At 34.9% G+C, this 22059-nt stretch overlaps 1 protein-coding gene across 2 annotated transcripts; it reads right to left on the minus strand.

Moving 5' to 3' along the window:
* On the minus strand, positions 1-20138 carry LOC119832872. 2 transcript variants are annotated; one of them, XM_038356676.1, is made up of 9 exons: positions 19056-20138; positions 14690-14864; positions 14179-14245; positions 5483-14084; positions 5181-5284; positions 4921-5106; positions 2678-4833; positions 2028-2465; positions 1-1729 (listed from the first exon to the last, which is right to left on the minus strand). In XM_038356676.1, the coding sequence occupies exons 2-9, from the start codon at positions 14854-14856 to the stop codon at positions 424-426; spliced, it is 13026 nt and encodes a 4341-aa protein (XP_038212604.1). In that variant the 5' UTR covers positions 14857-14864; positions 19056-20138; the 3' UTR covers positions 1-423. The 2 variants fall into 2 exon arrangements, with proteins under 2 accessions (XP_038212604.1, XP_038212613.1); XM_038356685.1 differs by lacking the exon at positions 19056-20138 and adding an exon at positions 18109-18523.
* Positions 20139-22059: the final 1921 nt, after the last annotated feature.

The raw sequence follows: 22059 nt of genomic DNA on the forward strand, positions 1-22059 counted from the left end.
TAATAAAAAAATCTGATTTATTCCGCACAAATAATTACACCTGACAAAATCAAATGGATTCGGCACAATCATTTGCTTCTATCTTAGGAAGAAAAAAAAATGGTTATTTTAACCAACATACTCTTGCAATTATGTACATACATTCATGATATAATTTATATCAACACAACCTCCTACATAGTAATCAAATTGTTACAATCTGAATTACAATAAAAAAACGCTGACAAAACAACAAACAAAATTAAATCTGACTTAAGAATCTATCACTAAATCAGTCGAAAAATCAATAAAATCTAGAAAATCTTAAATATAACTAGTGAGTTAAGGTATTTATAAACTAAATTAAGAATGCTTGAATCACAGATTAGACTCCCCAAAAGGTAGACATTTAGGAATTGTTCATAATTATAAATCTATATACAATCACTTTTCCTCGACAATACTTATTTTTTCAACTCTCACTTGAGGAGTAATGTTTAGCACTTCTTTTAACTTCTTGTAGGTAAATGGCATAAGGGTATTATAAAATGGCATTAAAGTTGTTATATTGTCAAGATCATCGGTAGATGGTTTGGTACCATAATACGAGTACTCTTCGTCTTCACGTGGTGCAGAAAAAGGTAGCTTTGTTGTTGATTTCTTCGCCACAGCTCTAACATTTGGCAACTTTGTTGTAGATTTTCTTGCAACTTTTCTATTGGGTGGTTGTACTTTTCGAGACGTTGATCCGTCATCTTCATCATCTAATAAAATCACTTCACTCTGAGCAGAGGTAGTCGGAAGAGAATCAAACGTTTGCTTACTTACTTCGCCTATATGCGAACACTCGATATGTGTCTTTAAATCTTTCTTTAGACTAAATTTCTGCGGGCAGTGAGAGCAACTGAACTGCGGCAGTTTGTTTTGGGTGAGTTTATAAAACACATAGTTATCTTCATCTGGATGCTGAGATTTGCAGTGAATTGAGAATTTATTGACATCCATATGTAATGTGGAGCAGGTCGTGCATTTTACAACAACTTCTCCGAATTTACAAAATACTGGTTCAGAATCTTCGTGTACGTGGGACTTGGCATTTGTCTCCATTAAAGGTGACTGGCATCGCAGGCATATAATAACGTTGTAGGCGTTACGGTCTTTTAGTTCCTTTATCCAAGTGTGCGGATCGGTGGCAGGAAGTTCCGTGGATACTATGTTGGGCGGTTGATTGGAATGATAAATCTTTTGGTGTTTCGATAGCGTTTTCGTTGATCCAGTTAATTTACAGTAGAAACAGGTGGAAGGCTGCAGCCCATAATGCCGTAATTTGTGATCCTTTAAGAATTTTTCGCTTGTGGTTGTGTAGGTGCAATAATCGCAAACAAGGGAAGCTTTCCTCTTTCTATTCTTGAGTGATTCGTCGATAATTAATTTCTCGTCTTCACTGGTAGATCTGTTTATAGCTTCTACTTCAGGTGTTGGTACTCTTTCTTCGTATCTGACTACGAGCAAGGAGTTGTCTGGTTCCGGTGAGTGTAATTGGTTTGAGGGTTGTGTCGCATTATCTGGTGCAGGATTGTTATTCATTAAGGTTTTTTGCGTATCCAAAACAGCATTAACCCACGAAGCTCTGAGCCCCGTGTCTCTTGGCGCTTCGAGTGGACGAGACGACATGCCCGTGTGGGTTTTACAGTGAAATTGAGCTTGGTGATACGATTGGAATGTTAGTGGACATACACTGCAACACCACCTGTAAAAGTTTAAATTACGACTTATTTATTTATACGAAGGTATTTATGCGACAGAACCAATTAGAAATATAATCTATATATATAAAATTCTCGTGTCACAGTTTTCGTTGCCATACTCCTCCGAAACGGCTTGACCGATTCCTCTGAAATTTGGTAAGCATACTGGGTAGGTCTGAGAATCGGCTAACATCTATTTTTTATCCCGATATTCCTACGGGATACGGACTTACGCGGGTGAAACCGCGGGGCGCAGCTAGTTTAATATAACAAAGTATGTAAAGAAATGTTATAACTTACCTGATCTTGTTTAATTCTGTTTCCAGATGATCGCGCATTAGATTGTCTTCCGGAATAACAACGTTGCACTTTGGACAACAGTAAGACATGTTTACAGGAGCACCAAAGGGACCAAATTTCTTCGCTACATCTTCCAAGCTTGGTTTCTCTGTACTAGGAGTCGAAGGTTTCGGTATCGAAACGGTGTCGGGTTGAGACGACAGTAATAGTGAAGAACCAGGAGGTTGTTTGAGGATTTCTTCCTTCTGTTGAGCTAATTTTTCTTTATTCTTCTCGATAATTGAGTGTTGATATTCCAATTGTTTGGTAACCCATGTCTCTACTCTCATGTCTACGTTTAACTCCACAGGATCTCGATTCTGGCGATGTTCAGATTGCATATGTTCACTTAAACCGCGTTTGTGAAAAGCTTTGTATAAGCATATACTACATCCCCATCTGAAATGTGGAAAGTTTATGTATGTATTACATATCATTATACATAATTTTATATAGCAGTACAAACAAAAACACAAAGTTCTAATACGGAGAAGCCACACGAGTAACGATGGTAATATAATCAATGTATCAATTCATCTTAAATATATAAAAGCATTACTTTATATGTTTTTTATTTTTTTTTTGTAAATTAAAAGAATCGTTCAACTTACTTCCTATATTTTAATTCTTCATATAAATGGGATTGCATTGCCTCCTTCGTATCTTCTATGACGTTCTTGCATAACGAACATTTATATTTCAGTCCATTCGGTTCGCAAAATTCTCCAAAATGTTTACAGAGGTCTTCAATGGTTTCTTCTTGAGCTTCTATTACTTCCTGTTTTACTATATTCAAATCAACTGTAGTAGTAGGTGGATTTTGAGGTACCGTGGACGCAGCTGACGTTACAGATTCAGATGTTTCCAGTTTTACACGCGTTTCGTGCATATTAAACTTCTTTTTTTGTATTTGCCAATATGGAATCCCATCAGAGCTTGGCAGAGAGCCCTCTCTGTAATAATAGTACAATGTCTCCTCGGGTTTCCCTTGATGAGACAAAGACTGATGTTTTGTTATATTTTCCATATTTGAAGTCCTAAATGCACAATAAGCGCATTTATATTGCATCTTAGATTGGTGGTTCTTCGCGCAATGCTCGATTACTTCTGGTCGTAACAAACTCTTAAATTCACACAGACCACACTGCCACGGTTTCAAGTCCATGGTAGGCGCTGCGACTGTTGGCGCCACGGGTACTGCAGCATTAGCTGAAGGATGACTAATTTCCTCCCTAACAATCATAACATTGCCTGTCTTATGAATCTCCTTGATATGTTTATCTACCACTTGACGCCTATAATGATAATAAGAACATTGTGAACACGCATATAGACGAACGTCATGCATTTTCAGATGTGCTATAATGCGAGACGCTGTAAGAGGTAGGGTGGTGTCTAAAGCTTGGTTGGGTGGACAATGTACGCAGTGAAAGGTGTTGCTACCCGAATGCAACGCCTCCCAATGATATTTTAACATGTTTTCATCAACGGATGTGTAAGCACAACCTTTCGCACCACAGGTGTTACGTTGCCTCTCGGGAACATACTTGGGAAAGCGTGCTGCCTCTTCAGGTGGGATGAGGACGCTGACTATGGGACTTTCGTTTTTGTTAGTTTTCTCTGACGTACGGATAATCAAAGAACTCGACGCTAGGTTCACCATTTTATCGAAATGCTTTTCATTGGTTTCAAGGTGGGGAACGGGGTTCACTGGTGCAGTTTGCGGGACGGGCTGCTGATTCGCATGGAGTTGTAAGTGACGAACCATATTCAAACGAACTTTTGTACTAAATTCACATAGAGCGCAACATACTGAATAATCCAAGATAGGGTTAATAGGCAACTGATCAACATCTTGAGGACCAAATTTTTTCATTTTAGCCGGCGGTTCCTCCACTTTTTCACCACTACCCAAAGATCGTTTGCGTCCAGAAACAGTCTTCTTTACATTTTCACCCACAATGCACACTTGCTGTCCATTCAGATATTTCGAGGTTACATTATAGGAGGTTACATTGTGGTGTAGCTTAAGATGATCTTTCGCTTGCATCACTGTCGGGAAAACTTCGGTACATTTGAAGCAATGGAATAGATTACTAGTCGTTGATTTTAAAAGATGGACGTCAGAATAATGTTTTACTAAGGGTACTCTAGTGCCTTTAAATGAGCAGTATGCACATGGCACTTCAGCAGTATTAGAAGGGAAGCATGATCGAAGGTGGAGTTTAAAAATTTTCACATTTTTCGATATAAGCTTACATTTTGAACACAAATATAAAAGTTGCGCAGGCAACTTTGTATACTTTTTATCTAATTCGCTGGGGAAAGAACTTTCGTTAACAATATTTTGCGTAGTATTCGTGTTATCCTCATCATCACTATCTAAGCACACTATTTCATCAGATGTGTTTATCAAAGATTTTACAGGAGATGTCTTCGGCTCCTCTATCTTGATATTTGGAGATGGTGTAAACGTCTCTGGAACAAATGCGGGGGGAGTGACTGGTCTAGTATCGAAACTTGTTGATGGTTGTAATAGAAAACTACCATTTGCATCTTGATTTTTGTTATTTGCCTCTGATTCAATTGTAGTAGCCATAGATTCTATAAAATTTGTCGTATGACCAATAAGTTTTTCCAAGTCCACAGATCTTTCGGCTTCTTTTACTGGATTTTCTTTAAGACCGTGGGGTGTTATTTCTAATGTAGGGATATTAGATTTATTTAGTTGCGCTAGAGGTAATACTCTATATTCCGATGTTCCCTCCTGTAAATGAAATAAATAATTAGGTATTAAAGCAATATTCTTATTTTTACAAATAATGAAATAATCATAATAAATATCGAGTTTCACCTTGTTGGTAATAACTCTCAAATATGCTTGAGGTTGTAATGCTGGATGTTTGCTTGAAGCATGGGCTAATAGGTCATTTTCATTATCTGCTCCAAAAACGCACCAAACGCATTGATATAATCTTAGTCCATGTGTTTTCAGATGTTGAATTAATTCTGCCACCGATGTTGAAGAGATATGACATACCTAGAAAAAGATTTTACATCACAACACTTAGCACAAATAAACAATTATATTACACGTTAAGAAATAATACTCACGAAACATTTATATTCGGTTGTATTTTTATGTTTAAGAGTTATATGTTCACAAAACTTTCCTGGGGTATACGTTTTAAATTTGCATGCGCCATTTTCTTCTTCTTCTGTAATCAAGATTAAATGTTTTCAGTAACAATAAATAAATCAATGCTATTTAAACTGAATGTATATAACATTATTCAATCAAAACAAATAAACATACATGTTTAAATAAAAGGTCTTTAGTGACAATCATTTATAATATTTTATTATAGACGAGCTAGCGACGGTTATAAATCTAAACAAATATCATTTAAACTTACCGATATTACATATGTAGAATGGAACTGCATCTACTCTCGTTAAAGGTGTTGTCTCATTAATAGGTTCAGTCGCAAAGGAAGTTTTTAAAACCGTTTTAACTTGTACATCTCCATGCATCCGGCAAATATGCGCGTTTACTAATTGGCTCGCAGCCGCTCGGTAAAAACAAAAGCCACATACGTATTGGCAGTAGCCGTGTGTTTTAAACACATGTGTTATCAAATCGATGGCATTGTCTGAAGTATCGTAATCACAATAGACACATTTCAATGCATTGTCACCCCCTACTCGTGTGTGTGTGCTTGCATGGAGGAGAGCATCTTCTGCGCTGTCAGTCGTAAATGAGCAAAATCTTCCTGCACATTTGAATACATGTACCAATTTTTCATGAGTCATCATAGCATCCAATACTATTCTATTTTTCTTCAACATTATTTCGGCTTGAGCTTCTTCGTATAAGTAGTTTTTGGGTTCGGCTTGTGCAACTTCTGTTCGAGGATAAACGAGAGTACTATTATTGGATTCCGCGGCCGTTCCTAGACTTACCACACTCTCGATTTTGGGAAATCTCGGAGTGTTTGTGGAATATTCATTGTCAGTATTCTTAGAAATAAGTTCAGATAAAGGCCGCACAGATAGAAATGGTTTAGGAGTGCTCATGGTCTCGATATTTTTTGTTTGTGTATTAGTTTGCTCAGCCGTTTCTGTCGCGTCTTTCTCCATGACGGGAATATTATCAAAGTGATTCTCGAGAAAATGATTTAAACAATGATAAAAATTATACACTCCTAGAGGAGTTACAATGGCTTTGCAAATGCAGCAATAACCATCCCATTTCTCGGAATGTTTTATCTGTACATGTCTTTTTAATGATATTAATAAAGTAGATTTATAGTGGTGCATATTGTTAATGCAACAAATATATTCCTTCGACCCAGATTCAGAATAGCTTACCTTGAAATGAGGTAATTGGAATATATCGTTACTTGGTATATCTTTTTCGCTTTCTTTAGGAGTGTCTCCTTCATCATATGGTAGCGATGGAGCACTCATGTCAGATACTTCTTCAAATTCTGTTGGATTATCCATAATTTCTGGCTCCAATTTAACCTTCTTCAAGATACTTTCCTGTTGATTTGACATTTTATCGGTATCACTATCATTCTCAAATGTTATTTTAGATTGAATACTAAAAAAGTTATCGTTAATTGTTTTGTTTTTTTCTTGGATAGAACTCGATGTCGATGAATTGTCACACGTATCGCTTTCATCGGAATCACTTTTTTCATCATTAACGTCAGTATTAACATTTGCTCTTGTGCTTCTAAGATTACGCTGTTCTTCAGTTCCTTTTGCATTGCTAAATTTTTGCATTCGTTTTAGAAGAGTATTCATTGTTTTTGTGGACATATGAGACATGTTGATAGTAAATACTTCAGTTTGTTTATCATTATGTCTTTTAATAACATGGTTCTTCAAATTTTCTAATGATACTTGTGTGTAATTACATATTCCACAAATATAACCGATTAATTGGCCCTTCTGAGCTACAGGAGGAGGGGGGATGTCTAAATCAGATTGATATTGAGCGTCATTATCACATCCGGAACGACTTTCTTTATACTCTCCAGTATGTACACTTACTATATGCCAAAAGAAATTCTCCAACAGATTTTTATGATTAAAAAATTCTTTAAAGCAAAACCTACAAATATATCGGTTACTAGGTAGCTTACTTATAGACTGCAGATTCACCTTTTCACATTGCTTTATAGCTTCCGTTGCTATATCAGCACTCATACGAGAGAGTGGTATTTCAATTTGAGGATGTTTCTTCTTATAATGATTAACTATGTGACTTCCTTCATATTCGCACAAACGGCATGAATATGTGGAAACATTTCTAATGAAACAGTAATTCTTGTCTGTAAAACAATTAGGATCAGGAATATTAGCTTTATTTTCTAGTATCAACGGATTATCGGAAGAGTTATTTGTCAATTTCGGTTGTGCATGAGCTTGATTTTTCTTTTTCTTATTTTTGGGTACTATAACTCCCGCTTGCCAAGCACGTCTCCTTCGTTTTGGTTTCCTCTTCACCTCCATTTGTTCCGTATTTTCACTTTTGAATGAATCTGCTGAATCACTTTCACACTCAGAGACACTTTCATCTTCCTTTTCATTTGTATAGCTTTCACTGAATGAATCAGTTTCAAAAAGATATGGGTCATTTTCAGTACTTGTCTTGGTTTTTGAATTATCAGTAACAGTTTTATTTCCGGTGTCAGGAGCAGCCCTGGATTTTGTTTTAATATTCTTTTTCTTAGAGCTTTTTTCAGTGGATTCATTTGAGTCATAGCTATTTATATTTTTAAACTTTTCTATTCGTACAATTGGTTCATATTCAGACTTTGATACTTCCTCTTTTGGGCTTTGAGATTTTTCGTCTACTAATTTCGCTAAACGACACATTCTTATACCAGTAGTCCCTCCCAAAATGTCATCTTTTATGAACATTTCTCTTATGTCCGCCTGAAGACTTAAAAGCTCTCGTGATGGCTTTTTTCCTTTAGGTTTAGATATTGCTCCAGATCTCGTTACACGATTTATGTTCTTTGATTGACCTTTATTTAATCCACGTTTTTTACTCTTTCGGTTACCTTTTAATATTTTCTTACCGGAAATCGTTTTAGTTTGTGGTTCTTCGATATCTTCAGTATTATCTTTAATCTTTATCACTTTTTCTTTTGCATTATCATTATCGTGCTTCTCCGTAGTGCCTGGTACATTAAGGATAGTTCCCTCATCACCAGCTTTTTCTGCAACATTTTTATTTGAATCGTTATTTGTATTCGTATTTTCATCAGTTACTTTGTTTATGTTCTCTTTTGTAGACTTTTCAATAGATAATTTTGATTCCGGTATAGAACTACCATCTGGAATTTCTGTGTATTTTTTTACTTCAAGGAATTCACCAGAGTCCGACGTACTTTTTACTTCAGTTTCATTACAATCATTTTTCATACAAGAACTATTGTTGTCTTTTTTATCATCTTCATCATCTAATACAATTTCTCTGAATTTTTCTAATTTTTTTTTAATCTTTTCGTTATCTAATGACTTTTCACTAAGAAATGATAAAACTTCATTAATTCTACTGCTATCTTGCAAAATTGACAAGAACTTTCCGATAGTATCCCCTTTATCTATATCTTGCGATGAATGGACTGTTGAAGAATCTTTACTGTGAACTTCTGACATTTGTTTGACATTATCATTTTCACAATTGGTCGATATGACATCATTACTTGATTCATTTGTACTGTCAGGGACCTCTTGACTTATTGCTTCATTCGCATTATTTAAAGTTATTGTGCTATCTGGTGTGGTCATAACATCATTATGATCTTTTGTATTTGCTTCTTTGTTTTGATCCTGTACATCATCTTTTGTAGTAGATACTACTGCCTCATTCTTATCACTATCTGCATTTTTGCTATTTTCGAGAGAATCAATGTTGTCATTTTCTTTGGGATTTAACTTATCTGTGGCAGTGCAATTATTATCCTGTATATTTTCTCGTCCGTCCTTTGACTTTTCAAATGCGCTTGAGCTGGTATAATTTATATTATTTTCTTCTTGCTTTTCAAAGTCAAAGTCTTTAGATCTTGGTTCCCTCCCGATTTGCGGAACATTTATTACTTGACTAGATTTTTCGGGTTCCATACTATCTGACGATGTTATATTCTCTAGCATATTTTCTAGTGTTATTTCTTGTGTAAATTGGTTTTGCGAGTCCATGGTCTTTGATGTATCCAAGTCGTGATCTATATCCGCTATCAGAGCGTTAATATTATCTAAAACTGGATCCGAGGCAACATTATCCGAAAATATATCGCTAAAACTAGAATTCAAATCATCATTACATTTTTTATCGGCTTTGTCGGTTGCAAGTTTTTGTTTAGATGTCGAAATTTTGTTTACTAAATTAATTTTCAAAGCCGTTTTTCTTACATCATCATTTTCAGTTTTTTCATCTTCATCTTTACAACTATTTTGTTCTGAATCAGATTCTGAATCATATATAACAGGTTTCTTGCATTTTCTAGTTCGTTTTACAGGTGAATCTAATGATGATTCTACACCAGAGCTAAATTTAAGAGATCTTGTTATTCGCCTATTGCTATTTTCAAGGACTGGAACTGAAAGTTCAGTTTCATTATTTTTTATCCCACCATCAAAACTTTTTACAGAATCTGATAGTATTTCACGACTAACTAAAGTAACTTTTACATCTATTTCATTATTATTTGAAAGGGATGATGACGTATTATTACATTTTTTAGTTGATACTTCCATATTGTTCGATTTAGTGCATTCTTGTGTGCTTGTCTCTGCTTTTTTATTCGTATCCTCCGACTCACACGTTGCTTCCGAGGTTTCTCTTTGTTTAATTTCTTTTAAACTTTCATTGACAATTGTTTTCTCTGGTGATCGTTTAATTTTTGGAATTCTGTAATTCTTAACACAAGAACCAGGACCAAGTATTGTACCTTTAGATATATTATCATCAGAATAAACTATTCCATAGCCTCTAGAATCATGACTGTGATGTTTATTATCATCACTTGTATCTAATCCCGGTTCGCGTCGAATTCTGGGATCTCTATAATTCTTCCTGGGAGAGTATTTTTCATTTGGATTATTTTTTTGACCTTTATGGTGAATGTCTTTATTTTTAATGAGTTTGTTAGATTTTTCTCTTTCATGTTTTTTCTTTACATTAATGTCATTATTCAATTTAAAAGATCGTAAATCGGCCTTAATATCATTTAAGCTGCTACAGCGCTGAACAGAAACATCCCTTCCAACACTGCGTGCGCGACTAAAACTTCTGCGCTTTTCTAAATGTTGTGATATTGTTCTTTGTAAATCATTTCTTAGCATATGTGAGTCACGGTCATCGCGGTCGTCAAACTCTCGAACAACTGAACGTCCAACGCTGGCGGCTCGTTGTCTTCGAACATTAAAATTATCCGATTGCCCGCTATCTAAGCCCTGAAAGGTACTTTTCACACTCGTATCAATAGTAAACGAGCGGCCAGCAGAATTTTGTATAGATAATTTGCTATCGTTTTGAGAGCTACGACTGACGCTGGAAGCTCTATTGAACGAATTTGCTACGTTTCTTTCTATTGATTTACCTCGAGTAACACTTTTCTCGCGTGGATTATATTGATTTTTCGAGTCCGAGAATTTATATTTATCCGAATTTCTACCACCTCTACAATTATCTCTAGATTGATGCCGATTATTTTCACTATCTCGGCTCTGTGATCTTCCCCTTCTATAATCACGATCTCGAGGGTATTCTCTATAATATCTATCGTGTTTGTTGTCACGAGATTTATTTATATCGTTATTAGGTACATTGGGTTCATATCTTTTGTACGATTCAGAAGAAGAAGAGTTAAATAATCTTTGCTCTGATTTAAAGCCTGAATTGAACTTAAAATCTCTATAACCTTTTTCTGTATCATCTTCCCACCTAGAATAGTGGTCAAATTCAGAGTTTCGATTGCGCCTATTGCGCCGAACAGCAAAATTTTGTCCATAATCATTCCTACCAAATGGATGCACTGGTGTAACTGAGCCATCTGAGCGACCGAACGGATGAACTGGTGTTATTGGGCCATCTGAGCGACTGAACGGATGCGCTGGCGTTATCGACCCATCTGATCGACCGAACGGATGTACTGGCGTTACCGGGCCATCTGAGCGACCGAACGGATGTACTGGAGTCATTGGCATTTCTGGTCTACCAAAAGATGGCAAAGGAGTACCCGGGCAATCAAGTCTTCCAAATGAAGGCAACGGTGTTGCAGGGCATTCAATTCTTCCGAAAGACGGTAAAGGTGTTAATGGACAGTCAAGTCTACTGAAAGGAGGCATAGATGTTGAAGGCCCTTCGAATCTACCAAAGGGTAGATTAGGAGGACAATCCATTCTATTGTAGGAATCCCTTGGATCAGCAATAAAATTTTCTTGTCTTATTTCATTCTGAAAGCAATCACGATTAAATATTCTATAATCTACATCTCGTTTCGTCAGCGGATTCGGTTGGTTTTCTTCCCACTGACGATTATTTTCAAATCGATTAAATTCCATCGGAGTTTCCTTTGATTCAAATGAATTTAAAGGAGGAAATAATGGTGCGTAAACATGTTTACGGTCAGGATATTCCTCATTGTCGAAGGGATTGCGAGATGGAGTCATTTCGAATGATCGAGAATTCGGTGTCATCATAATTGGAGTCATATTAGGAGCTATTAAAGGGGTCATATTTGGCCCCGATGACATGTTTGATGTTGAAGGAAGCGAATTTCGCTTATTTTGATTATGTGTATTAATATTGTTTTCCAGAGGATTAAAGGTTGGAAATACATCGTCTTTATTAGTAGAATCTGTTCTACTTTTTCTGGGATCAACCAATTGCAATTTCTTTTTTTCAAAATTTAAGTTTTCTTCTGATTCACTTTTGTTTTCAACTTGTGTGTCATTTAGCGTTTTTAAATTAGGTAAACTACCGATCGTGACATTTAAAGGTTTTCTCATATCAACATCTGCAAATGTAGATACTAGTTCTGGTGTTTTAACGGGATCACTGGGTATTATTACGGGTGGTTTAATACCTGTGTCTGCAAAATCGTCATGATCAGGTGATTTTGGGGCCAAATCACAGTATATATCGTCTATAGAATAACTTGATTCATTCACCTCATCCTCGGAACTTTCATCTAATGGCAATTTAATGGGAAAATTGAATCGGCTACACTCTTTTTCTGTTAATTTCAAACTCTGTTTCTTATTTCGATCTTCTTTTGATGATTTAATGCTAACATCAAGAAAAGTCTTCGGTGAGGAATTTGATTTCTGTTTGTATTTTTCGATCGATATTCTATTTTTCACTATTTCTTGAGCGCTCGCTACTTTAGTAATTTTTGGTTGATGTAAAGGTGGTGTCACTATGTCATTGTCCAATGGAAATGTTGTTTCACCCAAAATTTCTTTCTTCAATGCTTGCAAAATATCTATTTCAGATACGACTTGTTGTTTTGTCGATTCTACCAAATTTATCAAAGGTATTTCGACAGCAGACGAATCTGTGGATTTAACAATGTTCATCGACTTTTCGTTAATTATTGTTTGCGACTGATCATTTTTACTAGGCAAATTCGGTAAAACATTAGTCACATCAGAATCCACGCTTGGAGGTATATTAGTACTTTTTGTCTCAGAGGAATATTTTGTTTCGTCAATACTTACACAATCTGTACTTTTACGAGCCGAAGTAGGTGCATTAGTCGATATATTTTGATTATCTGACGAATCTGATTTACAGTCTTTGACATCTTCATTTGTAGGTTTATAGAATTTAGGAGAATTCGGTTTATCGCTTTCATTATTTTTATCGTCGTCGATATTCTGATTCACTTGTAAACTATTAGAAGTATCATTCGCAATTTCATTCTTTTTATCGTCATTAATATGTTCATTATTTGTTTCATGTGTACTTTCACTGTCTTCCGTTATTTTTTGGTTTTCATACAAAGAAGAATTTTGAGGTGACATTTCATCGCTGTCACGTTTCTTTTCTATGGCAAATGACTCAAAATCAGAGACATCAACATTTGCATCTGTTTTTGGCACTTCATCTACTGAATTTTTTACTACATCTCCTTTATCCGAATTGATTACAAGGCAAATTTGTATTTTACGTGATTGATCACTACCTAATGAAGTTTTAATGGTACTTGTAGATTTGTCTTTATCCATTATTACTAAACTGCCATATATGCTTTCTATAGCTTCACTTTCGCTATCAGACAACTCTCCTTCTTCAATTTCATCTTTTGTCTTTGTCTGTTTACTAATAGCTTGTTTATTACAAGATTTTAGCAATAAATCCGATATATCTTCTTCAACGCCGGTTTGTTTCAGTTCTCCTAATATTTGAGAGCGAAGTTCACGTAAGGTAGCAATATCAACATCGTTATCACTGCAATTGATTATTCTGGATAAAATATCATCTGTGCTTAGGGAACCTAATTTTTCTTCTGGTACATTGAGAGTAATATTTAAATCCTTCGACTGGCCCTGTTTAGTGCCCTTTCCTTTTTTTCTTTCCTTTTTATGATATGTAGGTGAAACTGCACGAGGCATTCTGCGGGGTGAGCGCCTACTAAATAGTAGTTTGTCGGATTTTGTATCCTCACTGTCAGGCCATCTTTTTGAACTCCGATCTGGTGATACAAGCACGCGGGTATAGTTTCTTTTTGATGAGTTTGGAGATGTATCTTTACAATCATTGAAAGGTTTTGCAGGGGAAATTGATTTTAGATTGGGCCGCCTTTGAAATAATGCGGGTTCCTTACTGCCAGGAACAACCACTTCTTCAGTTTCATTCGCTCTAGCGATTTCTGGTAATGTATCTTGATTCAACTTAGATGCAACCGACTTTAATTTATTCCTAACCTGGCTCAGGTTTGAACTTTTAGTTGGCAAATCGCTATCACTCTTAATTTCTTGTTTTATTTCCCTCTGAAATAAAATAAACGTTTAAGTTTTTTATTTAAAAAAATAATATCACAAAAAAAATAAAATACGGAAATCATAAAAAAATATATCATAGTACCTGTTCCACTTTTTTGTATAAATTGATCAATACTTGTTCGCATTTTAATAGATTCTCCATTTTCATTCTGAAACAAATTATGTATTTTATTCCAATGAACGTAACTCAGCAGTAAATTGTTATGTGGTTGTAAACTTGTATTGTGGGAGTCGAACACGTTTCGGCACGAATTGGGCCAGCTCGCACCGGGGAAGTACCACACCCCCACAGAAAACCGGCATGCCACTGTGTTTCGTACGGTGAGTGGGGGAGCCGGAGGCCCGTTTCCTTTTCCTCACCCGACCCACTCCATTCCTTCTTTCCTGTCATGAATCCGTTCCTTTTCCCTTACCCACTAAAAGCGGGCAGCGCATTCGCAGAGGCACTACCTTTGCGAATGTTCATGGGCGGTGGTGATCGCTTACCATCAGGCGAACCACCAGCTCAGTTGCCCGCTATGACAAAAAAAAAAACCTAAGTTATAAGTTAAATGATATAAGTTGAAATTGCACTAAGCCTTAAAAAAAACAACCTTTTTTTCTTATCCTGTAGTAAATCTCTAAGAGATCTTATTTTATCGAGCTGGGCCTGTCGAGGGTTTGATGGCACACTGTTGCTCTCCAGTCTTTTGATCATACTGTCCAAAAAAGGAATGTATTCCTTCATTTCTTCGAATTTTTTGTCGTATTCCGAATCCATGGTCGCGGCTGAAAAAAAATATACAAATAAATCTCCCACACGTGTACGTGAAATAATCTTTCATTACAACGTACGTAAACGCTACGAATACATTTATTATTATTATTTCAAAAAAGATATTGATTTAAGCCAACTTTGAAATCACTTTTAATCGACACATTTTAAATAGAGTTTTGGTAATCCCTGAATGTAAAAAGAAATACTTAGCCACTATTTAAATGCGTTTCATTAATCCCTATAAATATAATTGCAGAAGCAAATGTGTCTATGTGTTCTTCACGCCAAAACCGCTAAACCGATTTGAATTAAATTTGGCACAAAGAAAGTTTGAGACCCGAGAAAGGATATGGGATGGTTAGGAACCGGACGACTTAGACAAGACGGGCGAAATCACTACTAACTACTTTTCTTTAATTATGAAATATGATGTTGAAAGCATTTGATTGAGATTAGAATGCAAAATTATTCTTACTTTATTAAAGAATACTGTGTCTCCTAGGGGAGGTACTAATCCAAAACTGGACCAAATTAAAACTCTTTCCTATCGAGTAAAAAAAAAGCCGAAACGAGATCCTTCTTCGTGTTTGGATTGTCCTTCAATTTATAATAAAAAAAGTAGCCCATCGAAATCGAAGATAGAGATTATTTAAGCCTCAGGACCCTTCGAAAATCATAAATAACACACAAATGTATCAGAAGGTGTTACTGTTATTTGAAATAACATTGAATAATGAAAAGGAATGAGTTACAACGTAATCTTTATGTTACGCTCCAAAACTAATAAGGATGGGTCCTGTTGGCTCGTGACAACACAAAATATTTTGAATTAGTGAATTAATGATAAACCATTTTATTAATTAATACGCATCATGGATTTTCTTCATTGCCGCATCGCGTCGAGGTTGAATAGGATGTCAGTCACAACGGTTCGAGAGCGTTTTTATTAGTACAATAACACGCATTTCGCTATGTGGATACTGTGCTCACGACGCGCTGTCAGCAATTTAAATCACCAATACGTTAAGCGTTTTCGATCTTGAGCAATAGAGCATATGTTCAACTTTAATCATATTGGTGTTTCCTATTCTAAATATTCAACCTAATACATAATCCTTGAACAATGGGAGTATATTACGTATAATCATTTCGTTATGAAAAATTACAATAGGCCAGATAATTACGAAGCAACTATGGTAAATTATGCTAATATTGCAAGTAATTCATACAAACTAAGCCTTGTGAAAGGTGAGGACATCAGATACTCGTAAACCAAACATAATATATGCTGACATGCACACGGATAACAAATTCTAATGTCAAGACATGCGCAAAAACCTCAACATATCGTTTCAATATAAGGTTTCGGATAAAGCCATCTCAAAATACGAGCTTATAAAGACGTAATATCTTCCGAAGGAAATTTCTAGGAAAACTTTATATGAGAAGAACAAGATAAATATATACTAAAAAAGTATCTAAATCAATTGAACAGTGAAACTAATTACCACAAATTATCGAGCTATTAATTTCCTCAGAAATTCTATCCATCGACCAAAATCTTGCGAAATATAAGCGATATTCTTCTAATTCCAGTTCTAAGCACAACAATTGGTATAAACCACTGAAACTAGATGCTGGCGGTACCTTACCTCACCTGAATAAGAAGATTCAAACTGATATTGATTTTCTTCATTTGCAATATTTAAACAAAATATGAAAATTTAAATCATTTTTTTTTTTATTTGTAGCAGAAGATACTCCGTTACCACATTTTATCAATGTTCTGTAACAATCACGTCATGTATAAAATAACTTCTACACTTCAGAGCATTGTCAAAAAACATATATGCGAGTTATTATCATGCTCGTGATGATTACATCAGAAATAACCTTTGTCAAAGCAAGTGAGATAAGAAGCCCTTTCAGAATCGGCTGGCAAAATTGCGTTAATTCACAAAATGTTTAAGAAATATACACAACTCAAAAAACATAACACTCCTGGTGAAGTGGGACTGTCTTGTATGTACTAGAGAACCGCCCCGGCGGCTAGAGGACCGTGCATAGCCTATAGCACTCAGAGATTACATAGATATCCAACGATGAAAGATTTTTTGATATCAGTCCATGTTGTTTCATAGATTCGCGCGTTTCAACAAACAAAATCTTCTACTTTATAATTTATATACTATTTAGTATAGAAAACAATATATTATGCACTTCTAAAAAAATACGAGATATGAGAAAAAAATCGTTTTTGCCATACAATGAATGTTTTTCATAGTGTGTCTGAGCAAAATAGCGTATAACGGAACGGATGGATTAGCATAAAATTTCGTTAAGTTTCTAATATTGACATAAACTGTCCGATATTTTATTTTGCAATTGCAAATAAAATATACGGACAATTAAATACTTAGACAAAAATAGTATAAGTATTTAATTGCTACGAACAATATTGCCTAAAATATTTACAACGTAACTACATTTTCTACTACGAGATATCCATTAATTACGTCGCCAAACAAATATTTTGATGAAAATAAACAACATACTCAATCACTCTAAATAATATCTCCAGAAATCACGACGGTAGTATAATTAAAAAATATCGCTACAAAACATCTAAAATAGGTACCAAATCATTAAAACAATTTTAATTAAGTGAATGTATATTTTTATCAAAACTGAGATTTATTAAAATTTGTGTATTGTATGAAGCTCTATAATGTACCTTATGTATATAAAAAAGTCATGTAAAGTCATGTATGTTATTTAATTATGTATCTGTACTATAATTTTTACGAAACTTATTCTGTCGTAAACGGAACGCAATTAATGATCGCGTTCGTGTTTCGAGAATCTTCGGCTACACTCGGCAACGATTCTATTGAACTGAGAAACCAGTAAGACGTCGTTACTAAATACTAATATTTATTGTAATTTATTCTAATTTTGTATTATTCCAAGAAATTGGTGGCGTTAGGTTATTTATATTTTTGGACTATGTGAAACAGTTTCGTGTAGGTTGGTAAAAAATAAATTTCAAATAACAAAATTTAGATGTTATAAACCTCCGCAATCACTACAGATTTCTTTGCTCATTAAGTTATAATTATATTAAATTCATCATTGGGCAATTTTAAGAAAGTGTAGGTATATGATTTCGACATATGATGTCTGACAAGTAACACGTATTACATTTCTTCGTTCTCACACGCGAAATCTTAAAGTAAGCAAAATATGCGGTAGTACCTTATATTAACACAATACATTTAAATGCAGTTGAATGTTTCACAAATTCAAGGTTCACTTTTACAAAATATCCACATAAAAAAGCGCCCGCGCTAGCGCCTTGACTCTCGTCTCCATCGCGCCGCAGTGTCGAATGAAGTGAACAAAATGGCGGCTATTGCTTTTCTACCTCGATCGGTCGCCCGGCCCGCGGTTGGACGGATGTCACGTGGTTGCTCCCTAGCGGGGCCCCTACGTCGTATTCAAGTCTGAACAAACTTCGATGTTTCGTTTCTATGTGTATTGCAACAAAGCATTATGTTTTTATAAGTGTAGCGCACATAGTAATGTGCAATAGTTCTTTTAATTACTATAGACCGTTCCTTTTTGTGTTGCCTACATTTACTAATTAAGATTAATGTATCTAGGTATCCTATATATTCCAATAAAACTAAGAAATATTAAAAAAAATATCTAAGATTTGTGTATAGTATTGCGTAACTAACTATCAAGATTAATGACATGAAATGACGATTGCAGAATTGACTTTCAAATATGCGTACTAAGTACGATTTTCTATAGATGTTTTCTATAGATATGGGATATATTATCATTCAACGTACCTTTTATCCCAAACCATTTTATCAACTAAACGACAACTGCAGATCCGCATGAACAGCTATCAAATGGAGAGAATTACCATTTATTAGATGTTTAGAGTACCAAATTAACAAACGATTCGCAAAGATCGTCTTAAATACTTTAAAATTTAAGGTATAATATTATTCTTAGTTTCGACATCAATTTTCACGTACGCCACACGACGATCGTTCATTATATCACATTATCTTTACGCATTATACGCAGCAGAGAAAACCGGGTGAAGCACGACGCCATTACAAGAGCTCGAAATATCGGGATTCTATCAAACCTTTGGAGTCATGATTTGTAATTAAATTGGCACTAACCTGTTTAAATTTAATAAACCAAGATACTAAAAGAGTCAAAAGCAATATTAATAATCACGGTGAACGAACACTATATCTATATTATACATTTTGCTTCAGTATGTTAACGTGATCGTCCCTTGGCGCTCCTTTGTTCGCGTCTCGAGCTTCGACGACACTGCTCAAATTGCACAGCAATGAGGAATGCAAGCGACGCGAGCACCGCGCCCCACTGCGCCAACCAGCGCCAGTTCGGAAATCATTCGACGAGCGGCCTCGCGGCTCGTTACAAGTGTCTGCTATGTATTTGAATACTTAAAAAAATATAATCGTGTTTTCGATAGTATATATACACTGTCGCAAAGATCTTAGGGAATAGGATTAAAATAAAAGTATCGGGATTTGTAGCCATTTACTAATCAAATGTCAACTGTGAACGTTGGTGAGATTTTAGTAGTGAATTTTAATTATCACGTTTGTTATCAACCAGTAATCACTTGAAAGTCGCGTTTGTCAAGTTGTGTTATTTCGTGGTCATAAATTTATATAGTGGTTTATTTAAAGTATGTATTCACGATTGTTAATGAGAATTTTGGTCGTCATTTCTATACAAAGTATACATTATTAAGTATTTTAGTATGTTCTAAACAGTTTATTGCATTAATGCTTAACATAATGGGTAGGTAGTCGTTTTTGTTTAAAATTAAATACATGTTTGAAATGCGTAATAAACCAATAATTATGTGCAATGTGTTATGTACATGAAACCTTTTTTAAAATTTATAATAAAACGTTCTAGTTAGTAGGTATCTCAGTTGACGTATTTATAATATATACGTAATGTCATTATCAAACATTAACATTTGGCGGACTGTTTTTGGAAGATATTGAAATTTGAAATACATACAAAATGTTGAAAAAGATATTCTTTATTAATAAATAATAAATGAATTAACTTAACCTTCCTACTTAATATCATTCTATTTTCAATATTTTCATGCCGTTTTGTGACACCTAATGACCTTATTAGGTACTAACTAGTAGTTTGAACAAGCTTCAACCATGGTAGGTACGTTATTTCATCACAACCTTCCTTGTGTCTTAAAAAAATGTAAAAGTACTCAAAATGGTCGAGCCGTTCTCGAGTTTTACGTTTTCGCATTTGGCGATACATTTTTACTTTATAATAGATATAAAATAGAGAGAATATGTGTAGTACTGGATGATATAATATCTGAATTATAATGAATAAATAAAATTCTCAGTAGGTAGATTGGCTACATTTTGATTGCGATTGAAATTATTTCATTGTAGGTTTTCCTGTTGGCCTGTTATTTAATCATCGAGGCTTAGTTTTTATTTGATAACTGTTAAATAAGTGTTATAAGAAGTGAATAATTTAATTTACTTATCCTTAAGCAAGAAGGAAACATGTATCAAGATTTGCTTAAAATTTTTTCAATAATTCCTCTTAGATGTCTAGGTCTCTAGGTCTTCCCCCGGCTCGGCCCGTGCTATACATAGTCTGTAGTAATAAGGGATCACGAACATATCCAACGATGAAAGAATATTCGAAATCGGTCCGGTAATTCCTGATAGTAGCGCGTTCGACCAAACAGTATAAAATTCATCTCTATATTAAATACTTATAATAATAAATATAGATATGTAAATAAGATTAAAATTAGCTTAAGAAGTTAATAAAAACTTATGTTTGTGTTTCATCATTTACGGATTATATTATAATCCTTAATTATATACATTATTGCATGTTAAATTTAACACGTTAACATAATTTTTAGTAAGCATATTTTTATAAAAGCAACTTGATTCTATATATATTTGTAGCTTGATTCAGACCATAAATACACAAATTTCGAAGTGATTTTACCTCATCCCATTTCGGCTTATAATATACTAGCTTTTGCCCTAGACTATGCACGCGTTAAATCCGAAGTTGTTATTTAGACGCCCGTCTTGGTGTAAAAAAGTGTAGTTAACTCAAACTGTGTGTGTCTCCACTCAGTCTGAACTGACTAATATTTATAGTTTGCTGATTATACCATTGAAATGGTACAATTTTTAGACATTAGCATTATTGTCGTTTCTTCAGTTTCTTCTTTATATCTAAGTAGGTATGAATTGGGTCAGCTCGCACCGGAGAAGTCCACCACACTCCCAAAGAAGATCAGTGTAAAATAGCATAGTGCTGTGTTTCGTTCGGTGAGTGGGGGAGCCGGAGTCCATATCCTTTTCCTTATCCTTCCCAGTCCTTTCCTTTATTCATCTCATCAATCCTTTCTTAATCCCTTTCCAATTTGAAGTCGGCAGTCCGTTTGTAGAGGCGTCAGGTCTGCAATCGACCTTACGCCTCTCCAAATGATCATTGTCACCAGCCCCATTGCTGACGATGACATAAATAAAAAGAAAATAAATATATCTGCGCCGCACGGTTTCACATGCCGACGAACCCACGAGCATTATCAAGTATTTATATAGCTTAAATGTTGATGTATGAACTATATTATTGTAGTTTCATTAAAATCCATCCATACTTGGAAACTTCCGTGTTTATAATATTAGTAGGATCTTACGGAACAAAGTTGTAGAGTTTTGAAATTGTTGTGAAGTATGTCTTGTATATTTTTCTGAAAGATTGCTAGTTTAGGAAATAAAGCTTGAAACCCATTTTTCGAGATGGCGCGCGAGACAGTAGCGACCCCACAAACTTGCATTGAAGTCTCCCTCCGATACATTTATAAATAGGCATCCTCTGAGAAACGCAACCCTCATAGTAACTTTTCAATGGACTAGATTTGTTTGAAGATCGAATGAATACGTTTTAATAAATTTTCAATTATTCTGTAGTCTTATTAAATATTTTTTCAATTATTGTGTTTATAAGATGGGTAAATAAGACCAAACAATAAGTGTAAATTAGCGCAGACTGGTATCGCTATTTCTAACTCGTAACTCAGTTCACTATGTTCAGAGGTACATACATATTGTACCTATTAAGTTTGGT

This window comes from Zerene cesonia, chromosome 2 (assembly GCF_012273895.1).
Source record: "Zerene cesonia ecotype Mississippi chromosome 2, Zerene_cesonia_1.1, whole genome shotgun sequence".
Classification (NCBI taxonomy): domain Eukaryota; kingdom Metazoa; phylum Arthropoda; class Insecta; order Lepidoptera; family Pieridae; genus Zerene; species Zerene cesonia.